Here is a 21,472-nt window from a genome sequence, read left to right on the forward strand (position 1 = left end):
CCGCAGAGCCCCGGCTCAGAGCCCCGCAGTGCCCCGACCCAGAGCCCCGCAGTGCCCCGACCCAGAGCCCCGCAGTGCCCCGCAGAGCCCCGGCTCAGAGCCCCGCCGAGCCCCGGCTCAGAGCCCCGCAGAGCCCCGGCTCAGTGCCCCGCAGAGCCCCGCAGTGCCCCGGCTCAGAGCCCCGGCTCAGAGCCCCGCAGTGCCCCGGCTCAGAGCCCCGCCGAGCCCCGGCTCAGAGCCCCGCAGAGCCCCGCAGTGCCCCGGCTCAGAGCCCCGGCTCAGAGCCCCGCAGTGCCCCGGCTCAGAGCCCCGCAGAGCCCCGGCTCAGAGCCCCGCAGAGCCCCGCAGTGCCCCGGCTCAGAGCCCCGCAGAGCCCCGGCTCAGAGCCCCGCAGAGCCCCGGCTCAGAGCCCCGCAGAGCCCCGGCTCAGAGCCCCGGCTCAGAGCCCTCCTCCGCTGCGGTCCACGGGGATGGCCTGGCGGCGCCGCAGGTTCTCCTCGGCGCTCTTCATCAGCACGGCCAGCCTGCTGCCCGACACACGGCCCTTCTGGATGGCACTCATCAGCTGGGGACACGGGCACAGCGTCACTCGGGGGCTGCCAGAGCCACCGCAGCCAACCCACGCACCCGCTTCCCGAACCACAACCCCAGCTGCGGCCCCAGAGCCTGGCCCCAGGCTCACTCAGCCCCAGGAGGATCAGAGACTGCTGTGCACCAGCCTGGGTGGCTGGAGGAGGGCAAGTACCAAACAGGATCCACTCGGAAGCAGGGCAGACAACCATCATCACTGGGGGCTCCTCCATGACATTTCAGAACGTGGGAAAACCCAGCAGCTGCACGGGCTTTCTCTGGTTATTTCTAATATCTGAAGGATGCAGCTCACAGAAGACTCAGGATATTTTTCCATTTAGGAAGAAATAGTTCCCTATGAGGGTGGGCAGGCCCTGGCACAGGGTGCCCAGAGCAGCTGTGGCTGCCCCTGGATCCCTGGCAGTGCCCCAGGCCAGCCTGATCGAGTGGAAGGTGTCCTGGCCCTGGCTTGAAGATGAGCTTTAGGGTCCCTCCCAACCCACATGCAGGGATTTCATGATTCCTGATCCACCACTGATCCCAGACCTGCCCTTTCCACCCACATGCCTTTCTCTGCAGAGACACTGTACTTGACTCCCACAATTCTTTCAAATCCAAATTCCTTTATAGACTTTTAAAACTAATTTGCCTTTAAGTCCTGGAAGCTGGACTCTGCTCTCTCCCAGTGCAAGCACACCAGCGCTAAGATTTTAGTTAATTCTTTTTTATCCCATGGATAAAGGCAGCATTAGAGCTGAAATTACCTGCAGCCAGCTCTGTAGAGAGCACTGGGGAAGCAATTGGCACTTGCCAAATGCAATTTCTTACTCCCACTGACTGCAGGAATCCCTCAGATTCCTTCCTCTCATAGGAAAAGCCGCTCATTACACCTGCTGCTGGACCTGTGCAAACGTGGTGTGGCCTTCTCCCTGGCCTCCCTCCAGTCCCAGAGGCACAGGGAGGAGGCCAGGCCTGTGCACAGACAGGGATCTGCCAGCAGCAGGGGCACTGCCTCCTGCCGGGGCCACCAGCCTGCCAGAGCCTGGGGCGATGGGCTTTAGAGGAGTGGGATGGCTTTCAGGCCCCTTCCCACTCAAACCACTCTGGCATTCCACCACCCCTCCTGGTCGAACATGGGGTGGTTGCCTTCACATGCCACCAGCATCCCAAGGCTCTCTGTCCCTCTGGAGCATCACTGGCAGCAGCTGGCTCTGCAGGAGCCCAGGCAGCTCCTGTGCCCTGGGCTCTGTGCCAGCTGTGCCCCCTCACTCCATGGGCACCGAGCACCAGGGGCTGCCAGGGCCACCCTCTGCCAGCCCCTCAGCACCGTGCAGGTGGCCAAGGCTGCCCTGCTCTGCTCCCACCTGCAGGCCAGCAGCCCCCAGGCACAACCGCTCTATTTTCCAACACAAACCTCCACAAATATTTGCCCAGGGCTTGCACAAGTTCTGCGCTGAAACGGAATTACTTGAAAGTTTTCAGAAAGCAAACACTCAAGTATTGGGCACTGACTTAACAGATCCATTAAAAAAATTAAACAAACATTTAATGTATTTTGCTCCTTCCACGGCAACCCCAGCTCATTTCAGGGGCACCTTTGTGCTTAGCACTGAGTGCTTCCCTGGAGCAGTGCAAGGCACAGGAGAGGGCTCAGCCCTGCAGTGCCACTGATGCCTCAGGTTTTGGCTTTTGTGTTTTTCAGCCTCTGTGCAGCTTTAGTGTGCAGCTCTGAGCTTCACATTCAGCGCTGCTGAGCTCTCTGCACAGAGCAGGGAGACAAAACAATTCCTGCTCCAGCTGGGCACCAAGGACAGCTACCCAATTTCAGGCTCAAGAGTGCAAACAGCGTGGGCTGGAGAGAGAAAAACAAGCAGGGTGGGAGTGCCTGGGCTAAAGCTGGAACTGGACAATGAACTGCAAGGTGCAAATGGAGCAGAGCTGAGCCAAGGCAGAGACCCCGGGAGCGCTCGTGCATTTTGGGACCATTTTGGTTCTTCTTGGGTTCATTTTGGGACCATTCTGGTCCATCTTGGGTTCATTTCGGGACCATTTTGGTCCATCTTGGGTTCATTTTGGGACCATTTTGGTTCATCTTGGGTTAATTTTGGAACCATTTTGGTCCATCTTGGGTGCAGCCCTGGCTGGGCTCTTGTGCTGCCCAAGGTGGATCCATGGAGGAGATCCTCTGAATAAATCCCTGCTTTATTCTGGGACTCTGCCCAGCCTCTGCTCCAGGGCAGCCTGAACAAGGCATCCCCATCACTGCTGCTCCCCACCCAGGCTGCTCTGGGAGATGTGCAGGAGCCACAGAGCGATGCACAAACAACCCTGAAATACTCCTAAGCACAAACAACCCTCAAATACTCCTAAGCACTGCCTGTCTGGTCAGCCTAGCAAAACCACCCCAGAATGCCCCCAAACCCCACAGAACAACAATTACTGGTTGTTCCAGCTCCCCAACCAATGTACCCAACCCTAGCAAACTCCAGCCCCAGTGAAAGGCTTCCAGTGGAGGTACCAGGGTGTCCCTTTCCAGCAGCCAGAACCCAGCTGGGCTGTTCTCTCCCATTTGAACAGATCAGCACAAACTCCCAAAGCCATTTCTCCTTCCCCCCGGCTTTGTTTGGTTGGTTTTTCCCTTTCCCCCAAGTTCACTACAGCCCCTCAGCTCAATTGCTGCATTTTAGGCAAATAAATACTCCTTTTTGCTAATGCTGGACACAACCTGTGAAAATTTTCTGCATTTAGATTCAACAATGCTGCTCTTATCCCCAGCTCATCTCCAGAGAGACAATTACCATTTCCTTTGCCTTGATCTTGTTTGTTTAACTTGACACAGTGAAGAAAGGGCTGACATTGACCAAAATCCCCAGCATTAATTTCTCTCCTGTTTGGCATTCATCATTGCCACCGGGCAGGGGAGACACGGCAGGCTCTGAAATACCACCCCAAAAAAGACTCCTCAAACACCAACCCAGCTGACAAACTGCATATGCAAAGGGAGCACCCCTGGGTTTGCTTGAAAGCCCCCCAAAAAGCAGATGCATGTCATTTTTTTTCAGAGAAACAGGGAGAAATTAGCCAATCCAGGAATTAAAATGGGTTATAGGGCCTGGGATGGGCTCTAACTACAAGCTCATTCTTCATAATATTCAGTTTATTACTAAATTATTTTGTTTAGTATCATTATAGTTAAATTACTATTTATCATTATAAATATTTGGCTATTTAGTTGTTTATTATTCAGTTTCTTAGTTCACTCATTTTTATAACAACCCTTAACAGCTGTGGATAATGTCAGTGTGCACACCTGTGCCACACACCTTCCAATGGACACCTGTATCATTTTAAACACATTTCAATAGCATTTCTGGGCTGAAAATGCCAAATTCAGCTCTGGACTGGGGCATACTTTGCAAACGGGACCCATTCTTTGAGTCTGACTGGGAAAAAAAACAAAACCAAACAAACTGAATTTCCAAGCTGCTTGAGGATGGCTCTGTGTGCCCCTTGTACCAACAGCCCAGGCTACACTCCCCTGGTCCCCAACCCAGCCCTAAGCAAGGGGACAAGTTCCCTGGCCGTGTCTTTGCTGTTCAAAACCCAGCCTTTCCTGGAAGCAGACGAGGCACATACCTGCAGGAACTCGTTGAGCTCCACCTGCCCGTTCTTGTTGAGGTCCACCTCGTTGAGGATCTCGTGGAGGGTGTTCTCGTCCATCTGCACGCTGATGCTCTGCGCGGAACGAGCACAGCGGAGGGGCTCAGCAGCCTGGGCCTCGCCCCTGCCACGGGCTGCTCCCAGAGGGACTCGGGGGCACGGGGCAGCTCACCTGCAGCACGCGCTGCACGTCCAGGATGGTTATGAAGCCCTTCTTGTCCTTGTCAAACATGCGGAACCGCTTCTTGTACCTGCGAGGGAGGGGCTGCACGTCAGGGCTGCCACGGGCTGCAGGGCACGCAGCACGGGCAGCCCTCCTGCCCCGCTCACCTCTCAATATCTGAAGGCACCAGGCTGATCTCAGAGCTGTCTGTTAATTGATCTGTTTTCACTTTGTAGCCCATTTCATAGTACAGGAATGTTTTAGCCGTTTCAAGCTGTTCCTACAATGAAAATACAAAACATGAGTATCTGACCAATAGCAAGTTCTTATACAAATATTTAGTTTTTATACTTTACTATTAGGCTCTTCCACTTAACCAGTACTTTTTTAAGGTCCCAAAATTAAGCAGGTGGCAGCTGAGAAGTATCAAAAAGTTAAACTTAAGCACTTTTTACCCTTGGAAAAAGGTATCCATACTAGTAAAGACTTCTAATTTCTGTGTAAATGCTTTCAGGTGCATCCACACCGTCAGTCACACACAGTCTGTCTGCCCCTTTCAGGAGGAAATGGCCTTTTTAGGCTAGGCCTACAACTTGTCATTTCTCTCCCACTTGATGCCTTAGTGTGATAATTCACTCAGCTGTCCAAAATCAGAAAAAAATCAGGGAGCTCGACACGAGGCAGGCTCTTTACGGTTACAAGAGCTTGCTTTGCTGAGGCAGATCGGTAGAAAAGTGTCAGTAAAGCACAATAACTGACAGGAATAGGACAGCAATGCCAAGCCTGCCTTCATTTCTAAGGCTGGGGAGCAACAGGATACAGATCTTCCCCTTCCCCCCCACCCCCTGGCCAATCCCAGCCCGTTTCAGAGCCATTTGATGAAGCCTTTGGAACGAAATGCACCAAGCGACTCATTCTGCCGGGAATAAAACGCCACTCGTAGCTCTCTGTTCAACCAGCTGGGACCCTTAGCACGGGAACTCCTCGAGCAAAACAAAGCAGCTGGGGCTCAGAAGGGCCCTCCGTACCTTCTTCTTCTGCTCGCACCAGTTGAGCTCCTTGGCCATGATGTCCACGATGCGGGGCAGCGCCTCGTCGGCAGCCTGCACGTTGAGGAAGGCCAGGCGCGTGCGGCGCGAGATGATGTCCACGGCGGTGCGCGCGTACTCCTTCACCCCGTACACCACCTGGGGACAGGGGACAGCAGGGCTGGCACCCCAGGGCCCCAGCACACGGCTGGGAGAGCCCCTTTGCCGTGGGACAGCTTACAGAGCCCACTGGGATCCAGCGTTTTACACCAAGTACATAACGGGCGCTATATAAATGTTTAATTGTGCATAAATATGTTTGTATGTGTATATATTGATACACAAAGTGTGCTCCGGGTACAGGCACAGAAAAAATCTTGGCCTCCCCAAAGGAAAGGGCTCAAGGAGATGCTTCAGAGCCACCAACCTGCTTGAATCATAGAAGGTGACACGGTTTTCCCACATACCTCAGCTTCAATGTAAGGAAATTCAGACACCAGACGTTTCCCAACAATAGGCCACCTCTTCCCTGTCACCTGGGCTATTTTGGCCACCTCAAAAGCTTTGTCCCCATAGGTGGAAGCCAGGTGCTGAGCCACCTGTGGAGAGGAAAACAAATCCGGCATGCTTTGAAAGACACATTTTCCTTGACCATTCCCTCATCCCAATAACAAACAGGCTGCCAAGGGTGTTGGAGGGTGACAGTGTGGGAGGAAGCTCTGTGCCGCGGGAGGCTGGACCAGCACTGCCCCGCCGTGTCTGTGCCACCAGGCCTGACAGCCCAGTTCTCCTGCCACATGGTGATCACGCTGCTGCACAGCCTGGGGGCTCCAGGGACCACAGACCCCGGCAAGCCAGAGAGCTTTTAGCAGGAAACAGTCAAGATTAGGAGGAAGGAAAGAGGAAGATGATGAACAATTACTAACTTTATTGCTGTTAGAATTATCTCTGCCCCACCTCTGATGGGGCCCACCAGACCTTTGCCCAAGTTATGTTGGTGTTTGATTTAGGGGAAGACCAAACCCCTCCACGGCAGGGAGCCAGGACTCACCTCGCTTTCCAGTCCATAGTCCTGGACCAGTCTGATGTAGAGGGTGGGGCTCCAGTCCTGGGCCCCCTCCAGCTGCAGCCCCATGGTCCTGCAGGAGCCCGCCTGCAGCTTGTGCTCGCGCACGGCCGCGTCGATGGTGTCGCGCGCCATGGCACGGTAGGTTGTCCACTTCCCACCTAGGGGAACGTCTCATTATTTGGGGAAAGCGGCAGGAATACCAGCTGTTACACCCTACAGACACATCTGTGTATTCCACAGACCACGTGACTGCTGCCAGGCTCGCTCCAAGCCAGTCCCGCTGCCACTGACAGAGCAGTTTGGGTTTAGGAGCAGGAGAATTCCCATGGAACAAGATTTTTGCATGAAACACCCTGGGGAAGCCCAGCAGAGCTGTAGCTCAAGGAAGCCCCAGTACCTGCAATGGTGACGAGGCCGCTGTCGCTGATGGTCACGACGTGGTTCCGGGACAGGGACTGGGTGTCCTTGGAGTCGGGGTTGGTCACCAGGGGCCGGATGCCGCTCCAGGCTGCCAGCACGTCTCCTCTTCTCACTGTGCAGAGCCACACTGAGGCATGCCAGCCCGAGCCCGGGGGTGCCCAGCTCCCACGGGGCACTGCCAAGGGCTGCTCCACACCCTGCTCGGCCCTGAGCAGCCCCCAGAACCAGGGCAGAAGCTGGGCTAGGGAATCCCAGAACCACTGATGTTGGAAAAGCCCTCCCAGGCCATCGAGTCCAACTGGTACCAATGCCCACCTTGTCACCAGCCCAGAGCACTGAGTACCACATCCAGGTGTTCCCTGGACAGATCCAGGGATGGGGACTGCAAACCTGCCTGGGCAGCTCCAGCCTGACCCCCCCCCTTCCCAGGAAATTTTTTCCCAATGAACCTGAACAGTCCTTACATTACATCTTATAAACCAAAATAAAGTTTGTTACATGAGTATAACATTTTCTTTCAGATCTTCCAAGCTTTTCCTCTAGATTGAAGGTTATTATTCCAAGATTTCCTCTTGACAAGCCATCTTTATCCACAGCCTTCACCCTAAGTGCAGTTACCAATTTGCTTTGTACTGAAGTCTTTGGAACATGTTTTTAATACAACTTTCAAATGACCGATAATTGAAAAATCACTAAAAGGGTGTAAAAAACATCCCCCAAAGAACACGGAATAGATTTCCGAAATCAATGTGCTCTGCCAGCGTGTTCAACCTGCCAAAGTGAAGTGTTAATCACAGACACAAGACCCTGTATTAGGTTTATAAACTAATGAAACTACAGAAAGCAGCACGCGTGACGCTGTAATTAAGCAGCTGGAAGGTGTCCAAGCCTGTGGAAGTTGATAACCCTGGCACTGGCTCTGGCAGCAGAGGCAGGGCTGTCGAGGGGTGATATGGGCAGTGCCGTTGTTATTTCAGCTCCAGCCATCTATAAACAGTAATTGCACAGGAAAACCAGCACAGGCCCAGCTGGGCTGAGCCACAGCGACTGAGCACTTCCGAATGTGCTGCTGGAAAATACGCGGGAAACCGGGGAATGGCCTGGCTTGGGACAGACCCCACAGCCCATCCCACCCCCTGCCATGGCAGGGACACCTTCCACTGTCCCAAGCTGCTCCCAGCCCTATCCAGCCTGGCTTGGGGCACTGCCAGGGATCCAGGGGCAGCCACCCTGTGCCAGGGCCTCCCACCCTCACAGGGGAGAATTTCTTCCCAATCTCCCATCTAATCTCTGTCCTATTCACTTTCCCATCTCCCTCCCTGGTCTCCTGCGCTTCCAACACCAACTGCTGCTCTCGGCACCCAACAGGAGCTTCCCTGGACACTTCCAGAATGTCCTACAACACGCAGACATCAATTCTCCACTTCAGGAAACAAGGAATCGATAATTTCCCATCTCCAGGCAGCAGGTTTTCCTAAACCTAAGTATGTTACAATGTTCCTGCCTGAGTGCTTTTCAGACTTATTTTATTGTTGCAGCAGGAACGCAGCAGCACAAATGCTTTCACAGAGTAATTTAAATAAACCAAACCCTCACTCTGGACAGAAGATGGCTGCCCAGGGCAGTGGTGCAGTCACCCTCCTGGAGGTGCCCAAAAAAACAAGTGGATGTGGCACTTGGGGAGATGTGTGGTGGTTTCATTAGTGGTGGTGCTGGCTGATGGTGGACTGGATGCTCTGGAACAGCAGCATGCTCAGCTCATGCTGACACCTCAGCCCACTGGTTTTGGACAGCCAGACCCCAAGAGCCACAGCTTCAGGCAGCAGCACCTGAAGTCCCCCAGGCTGGAATGCCTGGCCTCCCCAGGCTGGAATGGCCCCCAGCCCTCCTGAGGCTGGAATGCCCCCCAGCTCTCCCCAGGCTGGAATGCCCCCCAGCTCTCCCCAGGCTGGAATGGCCCCCAGCCCTCCCCAGGCTGGAATGTCCCCCAGCTCTCCCCAGGCTGGAATGCCCCCCAGCCCTCCCCAGCAAGGCTCCCCAGGGTTACCTTCCACGTCCGGGCCCAGGTAGTTGCGCACTTCGCTCAGGATGAAGTTGATGTCCTCCTCGGTGGGGATGGGGTGGGAGGTGACATCCGTGGGGCTGTCCGTGGTCCCTGCGATCGTCATCTTCTCCCAGGGCAGGAAGAAGATCACTCTGCCATCGCTGGTGGCCGGGTCCAGCAGCCCCATGTTGTCAGGGCTGGAAGAGAGGAAGGGCCTGGCTCAGACCAGAACAGGGGGTGGCACCTGGGGGCTGTCCCTGCACCCCCAGTGCCCAGGCAAGGACAGGGACACAGCATCTGTTCCCAGGTAAAGGGGTTAATAAATCAACAAAGAATGGATTTCACGCGCGGCCAAGACACGGCTTTAAACAGATGTCCCAGCAGGTCAGTGAAACAAGGCCCGTGGATGTTTTTATGCCATAAAATCCCAGTGACTCCTCCAATCTGCCTCCACAATAAAGGCGGAGCAGGAGAGGTGAGGGGTGGTGACTGAGAGGCAAAGGAGAACAAAGAAGAGAAATGAAGACATTTATGGAATATCCGTGCAGTGACACTAAGCCTGAGTTTGTCACCACCTGCCACTTCAGCAGGAAGGAACACCCACAGACTCCTGAGGGATTCGGACCAAGGAACGTGCTCTGAGTGCTTCCAGCTCTGCTCCTGAATGGGGAACTGTGCTTTGAGGGGAAAAGGCAAAAGGGACACTCGCTGGATGCTGCTACTCAGGCATTTTTCATTCTTCTGCCGGTGCTACAACAGAATGATTCAGTACGAGGATGAAAAACCGTAGTGCTTTGGGTAACTTTTAATTCATGTGTCAGGTTTTTCTGGTGTAATGTAAGAAAGATATGCACAGCTAATACCCACTGCCTCCTCACGGCTTATTAAAAAGCTCTGCTTGTATTTCAGAAAACAAAAGGCTTTTATAAACACTTCAAAGTAAACAGCTTTTGTGTAGCAAAACCCTGAACTGCCCCTTTTTTCCATCACTTTTGCTTCAAGGACTGATGCTGACTTTCATTTAAGGTGCTGCAACTGCCTTTACAAACACGTGCAGTCAGGTGAGGGCTCCTCAGATACAGGGAGCCCTCCTCAGATACAGCCCTGCTCCTGAGATACAGGGAGCACAGGGAAGGAGGGCAGGAGATGCAGATTTAGGTGGCAGTTATGGACTTCAGGGGGGAATTGTTCAGTGGACTCTAATCCTAAGGCAGGCAAAGGCCTGCCTGGGTGGGATTTACCTATTCAAGCTGAATATTGCATTTTTAGGGAGTCTGAAGTGATTGCTGAAGGGAAGGTGGCAATATCTGGCAAGGCTGGGAGAGAGGCTGAGAATTTCATAGCTAGCATGTATATTAGACCCATTTTAGCTGATATTTATAGACAGCTTAGGCATACGGTAGCAGAGGAACAATCTAATAGGGGAAGTCAACACAGGTTTGGGAAAGGTAAATCACCTCAGACAAATGATTACTTTTTAAAATGAAAAAGCTGTTGATTTAGAGACAGAGGAAATCAGAGGTTTAATATACAGTATCAGAATTCAGAAGCTTTATAGACATTTTCTTCCAAGAATGAATTTTTTTTTGATGCGATTTCATAAAAACTGTTAAAAAACAAGGAAGGGAAACAAGCAAAGACTTCCAACTAAGTTTCCCCACAGCACTTCTGGACCGAAGTGTTTTAGATTGCACAGCAAGTGCTGAGAAAGGCTGGAACAGTTTTTCATATGCCAGTTATTTACTGAATCACTGATACCAGCTATCCTGGGAAGCTCTCTCTCCATGCCCTTTGCCATGCTTGTCCCAGCTTATTTAAATAACTAAAGAACCACCCAAACAAATGCAAAATAAGGTATTTTGCATCAGAAAGAAGCATCTTAACACCCAAATACTGGCCTTCCCGAGGCCTCAGGAGTCATGCTGCTGCACACCAGGAATACCTCTGAAACAACACGATTGTATGAGGCAGGAACTCCTACGATTCCACCATGGATGGGAGCAGGAGGTAAGAGCCGTGTAGCCCTAGTGAGATTTCCCTTTAAAGATGGCTAAAATGGGCAAATTGAGGATTGGAAACTCCAACACGAAGCATAAAGCAATGCCTTTACAGAGAAATGTAGAGGCAAAAGGTCTGGGAGATCCGTGGAAGGTCTTGGATCCATGGAAGATCTCCAGCTGAAGAAACATGTGACCAAAGCACCACAAATGCAATAAAGAACAAAAAAAAAGTGACTTTCCATAGAGAAGTGAGGTGCAACAGGCAGGTTTACCTGGAATGTGGAATGCAGAGCTGAGAGGAAAATTCCAGAAAGACAGAAACATCTGAAATTGGTCAGAAGGGAGAGGAAAAAGCCTTGGCTTCACAGACACATTCCAGGCAGGAAGCCTAATTAATGAGGGGAGGAATTCTGGGACTGTTAATGAAGGACATCAATGAGCAAGAAACCCATGGGGAGTGAATGCATTAGGTTAACATTAGTTTTACAAAATCTTGACTATATAACTAAAACCCTCTGGACGTTAAAAAAAAAATAAAAAACTGTGCGACCGAGGGCCAAAATCCTGTAACACATTCACAGGGCACACGTGGACACGGTGAAATGCCAACCTTCCTGCGCCGAGCAGTGTTCCTTGGCACCACGAGAAGGAAGGCCTGATACAACCAAGATTAAATCCCACGAGTGTTTTCTATTTAGCAGACAGCTCCCTGCTTCCAGCTATCCCACTCCAAGGAAATTCAGTGCAGTGCTATCTTATCAGCTGTGCTGTGGAGGCAGTGTGTGGGCAGATACTATTTTCCAAGGAAAGTAATGCCCACATGCTGACATACACCGGGGAACGTAGAGAACAAGAATTCTCCACATTTCCAATTAAAATCATTGGGTTATTACAGAATAAATAAATCCGAGCTCTCAAGCGTATCCAGCCACCTTCCACTCTGAATGCACCAAGTGAGTCCAGGTTCTAAAGCCTTCCATGTTTTTGTGTAGGGCCATAAAGCTAATCACACACATCCTCTTCCTGGCATATGCGGAAACTGGGATTACAGCCCATTTCTCCACATTTTTAGTACTTTAAAGCAGCTATCAGGTCATTTTACCATTTTTCATGGAGAAAGATACAAAAAATGGAAAAAAAAAAACCCCAGGAGAGAATGCAGGGGTGATTTTACACCAGGCCAAAAATGCCTCAATTTTACAGTGTGTGGTGGAGTCCTGTCGGGACAGCTCTGGCAGAAGCACCCCGTGGTGCACTGCAAGGCTCAATTCCCATTCTGAGAGGGGCTGTGGAAGGCATTACTGCAAGAGCACTGTATCAACACAACTGGGCTAAGTCCATAAAGGGGAATTTCCATTAGGATGCTAATGACTTGAGGAACCAAAGGTAATATTTGAGTTCCGACTGACAAGGCTGGCTCGGGAGAAGGGGATTTGGCTTTGCACAGCAAACAGGGAGAGGAGCAGGAGACTGCAGGGAGCAGGGTACCACGGGAGCCTCTCCTGAACACGGAGGGCACGTCCCAGACACCAAAACCCCCACGGCTGGGCGGGTGGGCTTGGGGCCACAGCAAATGTTGTTGTGCTACTCTGAGCTACTTCTATTGCCTGTGACAGTAATTCTTATTACTGGTTACCCTGCCCACCCTCTCACTTACTCTGTGCCTCTGCACTCCTGTTTTCTTTGAGCAGAGCCACATCCCGGCGGAGTCACTGCACAGGGAGTTTCATATGTAAAGGCAGGCAGTGGAGCAAGAAGATCTTTAAAGTCCCTTCCAACCCAGACCACTCTGTGATTCCACGATTTAACAGGACAAGAGATTCTGTACGAAGGTGCAACCTCCCAGGGAGGTTTACATGCCCCTGGTTTCCCTGAGGGGGTGACTGAGCAGCAGCACGCTCAGCTCAAAGGCATCACTGAAACAGGTGCTTGAACACCTGGGGATGTGCTGCCTAAACGCCTTCTGCTTCAGCAGGAGTCCTGCCTTGGGGAGCTCTAACTAAAACCTACACGGCTTCAACCTGTTCTGAATAGATGAAATTGTTCTCCTCACCGGCACAGCGCCAGGATCCTCTTTGAAAAACACAAACAAAAATCAGACTCAAACTGTGCAGCGCGAACCGCCGCAGAGCCAGCGGCGCCTCTCCCAGCTGATTTATTCAGAGCAGCAGAGAGTACAAATGGTGTCACACGGGCAGCAGGCTCCCCGTGCCTCACCTGTAATAGCCAGGCATCACGATATGCACGCCTGCACTGGGCTGACAGATGTTGGGCACCTCCTGATCATCCATTTTGCGCACCGAGTCTGTGAAAGGTCCCGTGGCATTGATAACACACTTGGCTCTGACATCGAACTCCTTCCCTGTGAAAGAAAACAGTATCAATCACAGACACCATTTGTTTCCTGCTCACCGACGCTCTTTGTTATTCATCTCTCTATGAACGCAACCTACTGTAAAGTGTATCCTGTGTGTCTGAACACAACGGCTGGGATGGGCTCTAAAAATTAACTAAGCGTTCACCCAACACCAGATTTGAGAGAAAATGTTTGAGCGTGGAATCCCAGCTTATCTGTAAGGGCACAAGAGAGGAAGGCAGGGTGGAAGTTGCTCAGCTGAAATCTGCCTCTCAAGAAGAGAGATTTCAGTCCCAGCCCGCAGACTCGGTAAATGGGATTACTACTGTACAGCATGGAGCCTTTTACAATGTCATCTTTGCTTGACGGAAGGGCTGGGATGCAAAGCTCAGGCCGGCCTGCCAAAACACTGGGGTTTGAGTGAGAAATGTGACAGAAGTAGAAGCTGAGTGACACTAATGGCACGGCCCAGAAAGATGGCTCCTGCGCTGGTTCAGGGCTGTTTGCAGACAGCAGTGGCCCCGCTCCTCCCTCCCGCGTTATCCCAGGGTGTCACTGTCCCCTGCAGTGCACCCACCGCACACCCCACTCACCTGTGAGCACATCCCTGCAGCACAGCCTGCAGACCCTGCACACCCCACTCACCTGTGAGCATGTCCCTGCAGCACAGCCTGCAGACCCCACTCACCTGTGAGCACATCCCTGCAGCACAGCCTGCAGACCCCACTCACCTGTGAGCACATCCCTGCAGCGGGACCCTGCACACCCCACTCACCTGTGAGCACATCCCTGCAGCGGGACCTGCACACCCCACTCACCTGTGAGCACATCCCTGCAGCGGGACCCTGCACACCCCACTCACCTGTGAGCACATCCCTGCAGTGGGACCTGCACACCCCACTCACCTGTGAGCACATCCCTGCAGCGGGACCCTGCACACCCCACTCACCTGTGAGCACATCCCTGCAGCACAGCCTGCACATCCCACTCACCTGTGAGCACATCCCTGCAGCAGGACCCTGCACACCCCACTCACCTGTGGACGTGAACACGTCCCTGCAGCACAGCCTGCAGACCCTGCACACAACCCAAACCCCATACAGACCCCATACACCCAAACTGACCTGTGAGCACATCCCTGCAGCGCACCCCACACACACCCCAAACCAAATACAGACTCCATACACCCCAGACTCACCGGTGAGCACGTCCCTGCAGCGCACCCCACACACACCCCAAACCAAATACACACTCCATACACCCCAGACACACTGGTGAGCACGTCCCTGCAGCGCACCCCGCAGACCCCAGAGACCCCCGAGACCCCACTCACCGGTGAGCACGTCCCTGCAGCGCACCCCGCAGACCCCACGCACACCCCATAGACCCCATACACCCCAGACTCACCGGTGAGCACGTCCCTGCAGCGCACCCCGCAGACGCGGCCCGTGTCCGTGCTCTTGAGCAGGTGCCGCACCTCGGTGTAATTGGCGGTGGCAGCGCCGTAGCGGGCGGCGGTCAGGGCGATGGCCAGGTTCATGCGCGCGTCGTTGTGCTGTCCTGCAGGGAAGGACAGCCGTCACCCGCAGCACGGCCGGCGCCGCGGCAGCGTGTCAGCACGGATCTGTCACGGCTGTCCCTGTCACATCGCGTACCGCTGACGGCCGCTCGCTGCCGGGCTCGGCGCGCAGGGCCGGGCCGGGCCGGGCCGGGCCGGGCCGGGCGGGCACCGCCGCGTCCAGCGCACCCCGGGGCTGAGCCTGCCCCACACGGGCCGTGCCTGCCCCACACGGGCTGGGCCTGCCCCACACGGGCTGTGCCTGCCCCACACGGGCTGTTCCTGCCCCACACGGGCCGTGCCTGCCCCACACGGGCTGTTCCTGCCCCACACGGGCCGTGCCTGCCCCACACGGGCTGTTCCTGCCCCACACGGGCCGTGCCTGCCCCACACGGGCTGGGCCTGCCCCACACGGGCCATGCCAACCCCACACGGGCCGTGCCTGCCCCACACGGGCTGTGCCTGCCCCACATGGGCTGTGCTAACCCCATGCCTGCCCCACACGGGCCATGCCTGCCTCACACGGGCCGTGCCAGCCCCATGCCTGCCCCACAAGGGCTGAGCCAGCCCCATGGAGCTCTGCCTGCCCCACACGGGCTGTGCTAACCCCATGCCTGCCCCACACGGGCCGTGCCAGCCCCACACGGGCTGTGCTAACCCCATGCCTGCCCCACACGCGCCATGCCTGCCCCACATGGGCTGTGCCAGCCCCATGCCTGCCCCATGCCTGCCCCACAAGGGCTGAGCCAGCCCCATGGAGCTCTGCCTACCTCACACGGGCTCTGCCTGCCCCACAGGGGCTGTTCCTGCCCCATACGGGCTGTGCTAACCCCATGCCTGCCCCACACGGGCTGTGCCTGCCCCACATGGGCCGTGTCTGCCCCACACGGACTGTGCCAGCCCCATGCCAGCCCCACACAGACTGTGCCTGCCCTGCACGGGCCGTGCCAGCCCCATGCCAGCCCCACACGGGCAGTGCCAGCCCCACACGGGCAGTGCCAGCCCCATGCCTGCCCCACACGGGCCGTGCCAGCCCCACACGGGCAGTGCCAGCCCCATGCCTGCCCCACACGGGCAGTGCCAGCCCCACACGGGCAGTGCCAGCCCCATGCCTGCCCCACACAGACTGTGCCTGCCCTGCACGGGCCATGCCAGCCCCATGCCAGCCCCATGGAGCTCTGCCTGCCCCACACACCGAGCCCCTCGCCGAGGGTCTGCCCCGCTGCGCTGAGCAGCACACAAACCAGCCCTCCCTTTCCTTTGTCCTCCTGCCCTAACTCAGTACCCACACCCAGGATCTTGACAATACAACTGGTATTAACCAACAAGTCCGATTACCAAGTGAACACGACACTCAACATCCTAAACATCTTTTTAGAGACTCTGCCAAATTTAACTGTTTTTTTTTTTTGTATATTCCTTTGAACTTCCCAACATACAACATAAAAGCAACCAAAAAAGAGAAATAAGTGGACAAGAATTAATGAAGGACTCTTAACACATATCATTAAAGATTTATTACTGAAATTCCCTCGTTAAAGAAAACCAAGAGAGAGGTGGAGGGACTGTGAGGGGAAGATGATTAATTACTCTGAAATACTGGCTTCACCTGAGACTTTTCCTATTTATTATTGCACTGAAGTTGGAGGCCTGGATGCTGGCTGGAAAGAATTACTATACATTGAAGGGGCCAGGCTCTGTGTGTCCTGAATAATTAATTCCCGAGCAGGCTAAACTTCCTGAGGTTCACTTCCCCACCTGCTCGGACCACTCCTATCACAGACCATACTGATAAAGTGATAAATTTGTAATAGATACTGTAGATGATTTATGTTGCCAGCATTCCCAGCATTTAGTATAAATGGTTTATGTAAAGTTTGGTCCTTCGGATTCTGCCTGCGCAGATCTCCAACCCCCGTGCAAATCATCTGTTCCCAGCTAAAAGGGCAAAGTTATAAAGATGGGATCAATGGCCTCACAAGCACCACCTCCCCTCCCCAAACCCCTCATTCCAACCCAGCCCAGGCTGTGCAGTGCCATCCGTCTTCAGCTATGAGAAAAAAAGTTACACAAAGTGTGCAGAAACGGCAGCATGATAAAGCACCGATGAAGAAACAAACAGTAACTCCAATTCCACTCAGCAAACAATGCCCAGAATCAGCTGCAACAACGGAAGAACAGCAAAACAACTGAGCAAGATGTCAGGAAAAGTTGGGGATGCTCCATCACACGAGATGCACGAGAGGGAACAACCATCGGTCAGAGCTGGCAGGCAAAGCTTTCAGTAAATGCACGGGCCCTGCTGCTGCCGCCGTGGCAGGGAGGGATAAATGACCTTAAGAGGTTCACCTCAAAGCTGCCCAGTTTCAGGCAGGGTTGAGAGAAGGTACAGCTCATGTGCAGAGGGAGCACTGGGTGAAAAAGGGACAAAGGACAGCGACGAGCTGCGGTACGGCAGCTCTTCCACATAACGACAGGGATTCCAGAGGAACCCAGAGCTCGAGGAAGGACTGGATGTGGCACTCGGTGCCCTGGGCTGCTTGATGAGGTGAGGTCACGGCTTGGACTCGGCGCTCTCGGAGGGCTTTTCCAACATAAATGCTTCAGTGATTCTGTAATCCAGGAAACGCTCCCCTAGCCTGTGGCCAGGGGCTCTCAGGAGCTCATTGCTCTGGAAACATCCCCCTTCACCTGGGGCTGAACTGGGGCCAGCCTGACCCACGGCACTGCAGGACTCAGCTGTGCCAGGCCACGCAGCAGCACCGCTCAGGCAGGGCCCCCAAAACCCAAACCTGCCGTGCCGTCGGCGCCAGGGGATGTGTTCCCTGCTTGCAGCAGGACCCTGGGGCCAGGGGCGTTCAGACCCCCCCAGCCTGCTCCTGCCAGCAGTGCCCCGGGCGGCACCGACACAAACCCCACCCTCCTGTGGGGCCCTGGGGTGGGGATCCATCACATTCAGCACGACCCCACTTCAGCCAATATTAGCTTTGGTCTATGGAGCCCTGACTGTTTAAATTTGGCGAGTTTGCCTCTTCCCAGATTTGTCACTTATTTGTCCAGAGCAAGAGCAATCCGGAGAAGCCAATCAGCAGAATAAATAATGTGGAAATGGGCAGCTTCTATAAAACCGAGCTTCCAAGTAACAATTGTTTAGCAAGCCCCGAATCCAAAGGCTGCTCAGCGTTTTGTGGAGCCTCCCGATGCTCCTGAAGTCAGAGTGAGCTCAGGACACTCTCAGCACATGCCAGGATTTGGACCACTGTGCTCAAAACAACATTTTCCTCCTTTCTCTGAACCTCTCATCCATTTTCCCCTCATCATTATTCTGACGCAAGAACCCCCATGCTATTACTCACTCCTCAGCTGTCCAAAAGCAACTGAGAGCCCATGGAATGCGTTTGCAGGCAGAGGACTGGGAAATAACCAGTTCCTGATTAACTACCCGGCTAGAAAAACACACTGCCTTCAGATTGATGTGACCTACAGTGTGGAGTGCTTGAGCATTTCACGGCAGGAACAGCAGAGATCTGCAGAGGTCTGGGTTTGAAAGGAGTAAAGAGTGACTCCCCACCTTGGGAATTTATCATCTGTGGAGAACAACAGTGCAGTTTAGGAGAGATGGGGTCACAGGATAGTGGTTCCATACTCAGGAACAGCTGGGTTTTGCCTCTTTTTTTTTTTTTTTTTTTTTAAAGGCCTGCCAACTGGCATGTGTGTATTCTCCCTAGATAATGACATTAAAGTCCTGCACTTGAACGGAGACTCAGAATATCCTGGACTGGGAGGGAGGCACAGGGATCACCCAGTCCAACTCCCTGCCCTGCACAGACACCCCAACAGTCCCACCCTGGGGCAGCACTGTGCAAAGGCTCCTGGAGCTGTGGCAGTCTCGGGGCTGTGCCCATGCCCTGGGGAGCCTGGGCAGGGCCCAGCACCCTTCACCCAAAGGGGAAGCACCTTTTCCTGATCTCCAGCCTAAACCCCTCCTGACACAGCTCCAACCCTTCCCTCAGACCATCCCTGGTCACAGAGAGCAGAGATGGGAGCTGCCCCTTGGGAGGGAGCTCCAGACCACAGTGCTGATCTTTAACACTAGAGAGAAAGGGAAGGATAAAGCAAAGCCAAGGTTTTGCATCTCAGCCTTTCTGACCTTGCAATCAACTGCCATTCTCCCCAGACAGAGAGACCCCCCAGCACCACAGAAAGGCACCCCCAAGCTTTAGCTCCTCCAGCCCAGACGTGTAGAGCTCTCCTGACACGAGCACTGTTACACCCTCCCAAGGTGCAATGACTCCACTCCAAGAAACCCGAGGGGTGTGATGACAGGCAAGGGAACCCCAGCTCCCAGGGAGGCCCTGATTACCCACCACAGCCATCCTTGTCCTGCACAGACCCACTGGGGCTCCAAAGCCAAACAGAACAGTGATCCCCCCTTGCTACCACAGGTGACCCCTCAGTGATCCTTTGGGTTTTTCCAAATACTTCAGCCAAAAAGTTATTTTCTAGCAACAGAGTGGCTAAGCCAAATTAATTTGGCATCCTTCTCCACAGGTGAGTATGCCCCTGCAGATCCCCTAAATCTCCTAAGTGTAGGCAACACAGTGAAAAGGTAACTGTGGCATTCCCCAAGAAGAGATGTTCACCAGTGCCCTGCCTGGAGAGGACTCTGCTGCTCCAGGGCTGGGTTTGAGCACTCCTCCCTTGCTGTCACCTGCTGCACCCTGACAGAAGGCAGCCACAGCTCAGCACACTGGGAGAGGCTCCCTGAGCCAACCGATGGACGTGCTGAGCTCTCTGCAGCTCCTTGTGCAGTGCCTCCTGGAAACAGCAGCTCCTTGAGTGGTGCCTCCTGAAAACAGCGAGGGAAACTGAAAGAATCATCCCTCCCTTGTTTGCCGTTCTCACCTGCTGTAACATGGTGACAATGAAGAAATACTTTCATTTTTACTAAGGGCAGTCAAGCCAGCTTTTCCCAAACCACTGGCCTAAGTGCTTTCACCAAATTAACACTGAACCCTCTAAGAAACCTCTCAGTTCTGGAAGCCACACTGCTGAGGACATTTGGTGTGCAAAGACAGCTTGAGTAATTCTATCCCACGCCACGTTAAGCCCAACAGTGGTGCCATTTGGTTTATAATTTCTTATTTTTGTGTGATTTGGGAGAATTCTATTTTCACTCCTTAGTAGCAAATGCTGTATTTCTTCCCATCCGAACAGACACTGTTTCCGTTGGCACTCACAGGATCCTCCCCCAGAGTGCACACAGTGTACATTCAATTTTATTTTTATCAGAGCTGAGCCCCAGCCAGCAGGGAGTGGTAACAAAGCCCACAGACCAGAGAAATTTGTGTGGGGCTGGTTCAGGAGCGTTGTGTGAAAAGCAGAGCATGAATGAGGCACTCTGGCAGTTCTGGTATGTTCTGTCCTGTGTCACTCTGACAACTACCCCGTCACACTGATTCACAGTGCCCCAGACAGGCTGGGGTGAGAGCCACCTTAAAGCTCACCTGCCTACAGGTGTGTTCCTTACTGCAGCCCTGCACAGGTAACTGCAGGCACACAACAGAGCAGCACAGGAAACCGAACCCTTTCCTGTTGAAGGTTTTCTCACTGTGTGCCCACAAACCTTCCCCCAACCTCACCACACTCAAGGCTGGTGAGTTCACGTGCATGAGACATATGTCCCTACACTACGTCCCCAAGACTGTCCCTCTCCTATAATTTTAATTGCACAAGCAGTTTTATTACAAGCATCAAGCAGGAGCCCAGGAGCTGTTGTGCATATGGAAAGGGTTAGATCCCAGTCAGGCACCATGAATCAGCTGGAGTGACTCAAAATTGTTCCAGACTTCTCTGAGCGAGAGCTCAGTGAGTTCTCCTCCCCAAACAAGCAAAGTAAGCTCAGGGGGAATGCTCCCTTTGAGTCACAAGCCAGAACAATGCCCCCACACCTGAACTCTCCAGCTCTCTGAATCACAAGAAACTGAAGTGGAATGTGCTGCAAACTCCCAGAGTTCCTAGGCTGTGCAGCACCCATGTCCTTGCTCCTGTCCTGCCCAGGGGGACACGTTCTGACTCCATCAGCTCCATCGCCTCAGCAGCGCAGGGACAGCACTCCCGGCTCTGCCTGCAGCTCCTGCATGCACACAGAGCCCAGCCCTGCTGTGCTCTGGGCACCCGAGCTGCTGAAGTATGGCCCGAGCAGGTGGGAAGGACGGTGGACAACGTGCACTGGAAATAACCACACCCCACATTTCAGCTCTGTAACACCTGCCCGAAGGTGTGAGCTTTCATGGCAGGGGAAGCCTCCAGCCTTCTCACAGGTAAACTGATCCCAACAGGTTCAAACTCACATTTGACACATCCAGTTTAAATAACCCAGCAGTAGTCACATTAATTTCTGACCTCCTCTGTTTAGCACCAGCTCAGACCACAAGAGCTAAACCTCCCTATTCTTGGAATCACAGAATGGGTTGGGTTAGAAGGGACCTGAAAGCTCGTCCCATTCCACCTCCCCTACCGGGGACCATTTCCACTATCCCCGCTAACCTGGCCTTGGGCACATCCAGGGGCAGCCACAGCTTCTCTGGGCACCTGTGCCAGG

The 21,472-nt window shown here is 53.8% G+C and overlaps 1 protein-coding gene across 3 annotated transcripts in view; it reads right to left on the reverse strand.

The window, feature by feature from the left end:
* Positions 1-336: 336 nt before the first annotated feature.
* GPD2 (glycerol-3-phosphate dehydrogenase 2) overlaps positions 337-21,472 on the reverse strand; it is a 48,534-nt gene continuing 27,398 nt past the window's right edge. For all 3 annotated transcript variants that reach the window (XM_038142929.1, XM_038142930.1, XM_038142931.1), the window contains 11 exons: positions 14,718-14,870; positions 13,172-13,316; positions 8,958-9,151; positions 6,888-7,022; positions 6,473-6,648; positions 5,889-6,020; positions 5,422-5,580; positions 4,561-4,673; positions 4,403-4,481; positions 4,207-4,305; positions 337-565 (listed from right to left, as the gene is read on the reverse strand). In XM_038142929.1, the coding sequence (XP_037998857.1) occupies positions 440-565; positions 4,207-4,305; positions 4,403-4,481; positions 4,561-4,673; positions 5,422-5,580; positions 5,889-6,020; positions 6,473-6,648; positions 6,888-7,022; positions 8,958-9,151; positions 13,172-13,316; positions 14,718-14,870 (1,511 nt within the window). In that variant the 3' untranslated portion in view covers positions 337-439. The remainder of the gene's footprint in view (positions 566-4,206; positions 4,306-4,402; positions 4,482-4,560; positions 4,674-5,421; positions 5,581-5,888; positions 6,021-6,472; positions 6,649-6,887; positions 7,023-8,957; positions 9,152-13,171; positions 13,317-14,717; positions 14,871-21,472) is intronic.

Source organism: Motacilla alba, chromosome 7 (assembly GCF_015832195.1).
Source record: "Motacilla alba alba isolate MOTALB_02 chromosome 7, Motacilla_alba_V1.0_pri, whole genome shotgun sequence".
Classification (NCBI taxonomy): Eukaryota; Metazoa; Chordata; class Aves; order Passeriformes; family Motacillidae; genus Motacilla; species Motacilla alba.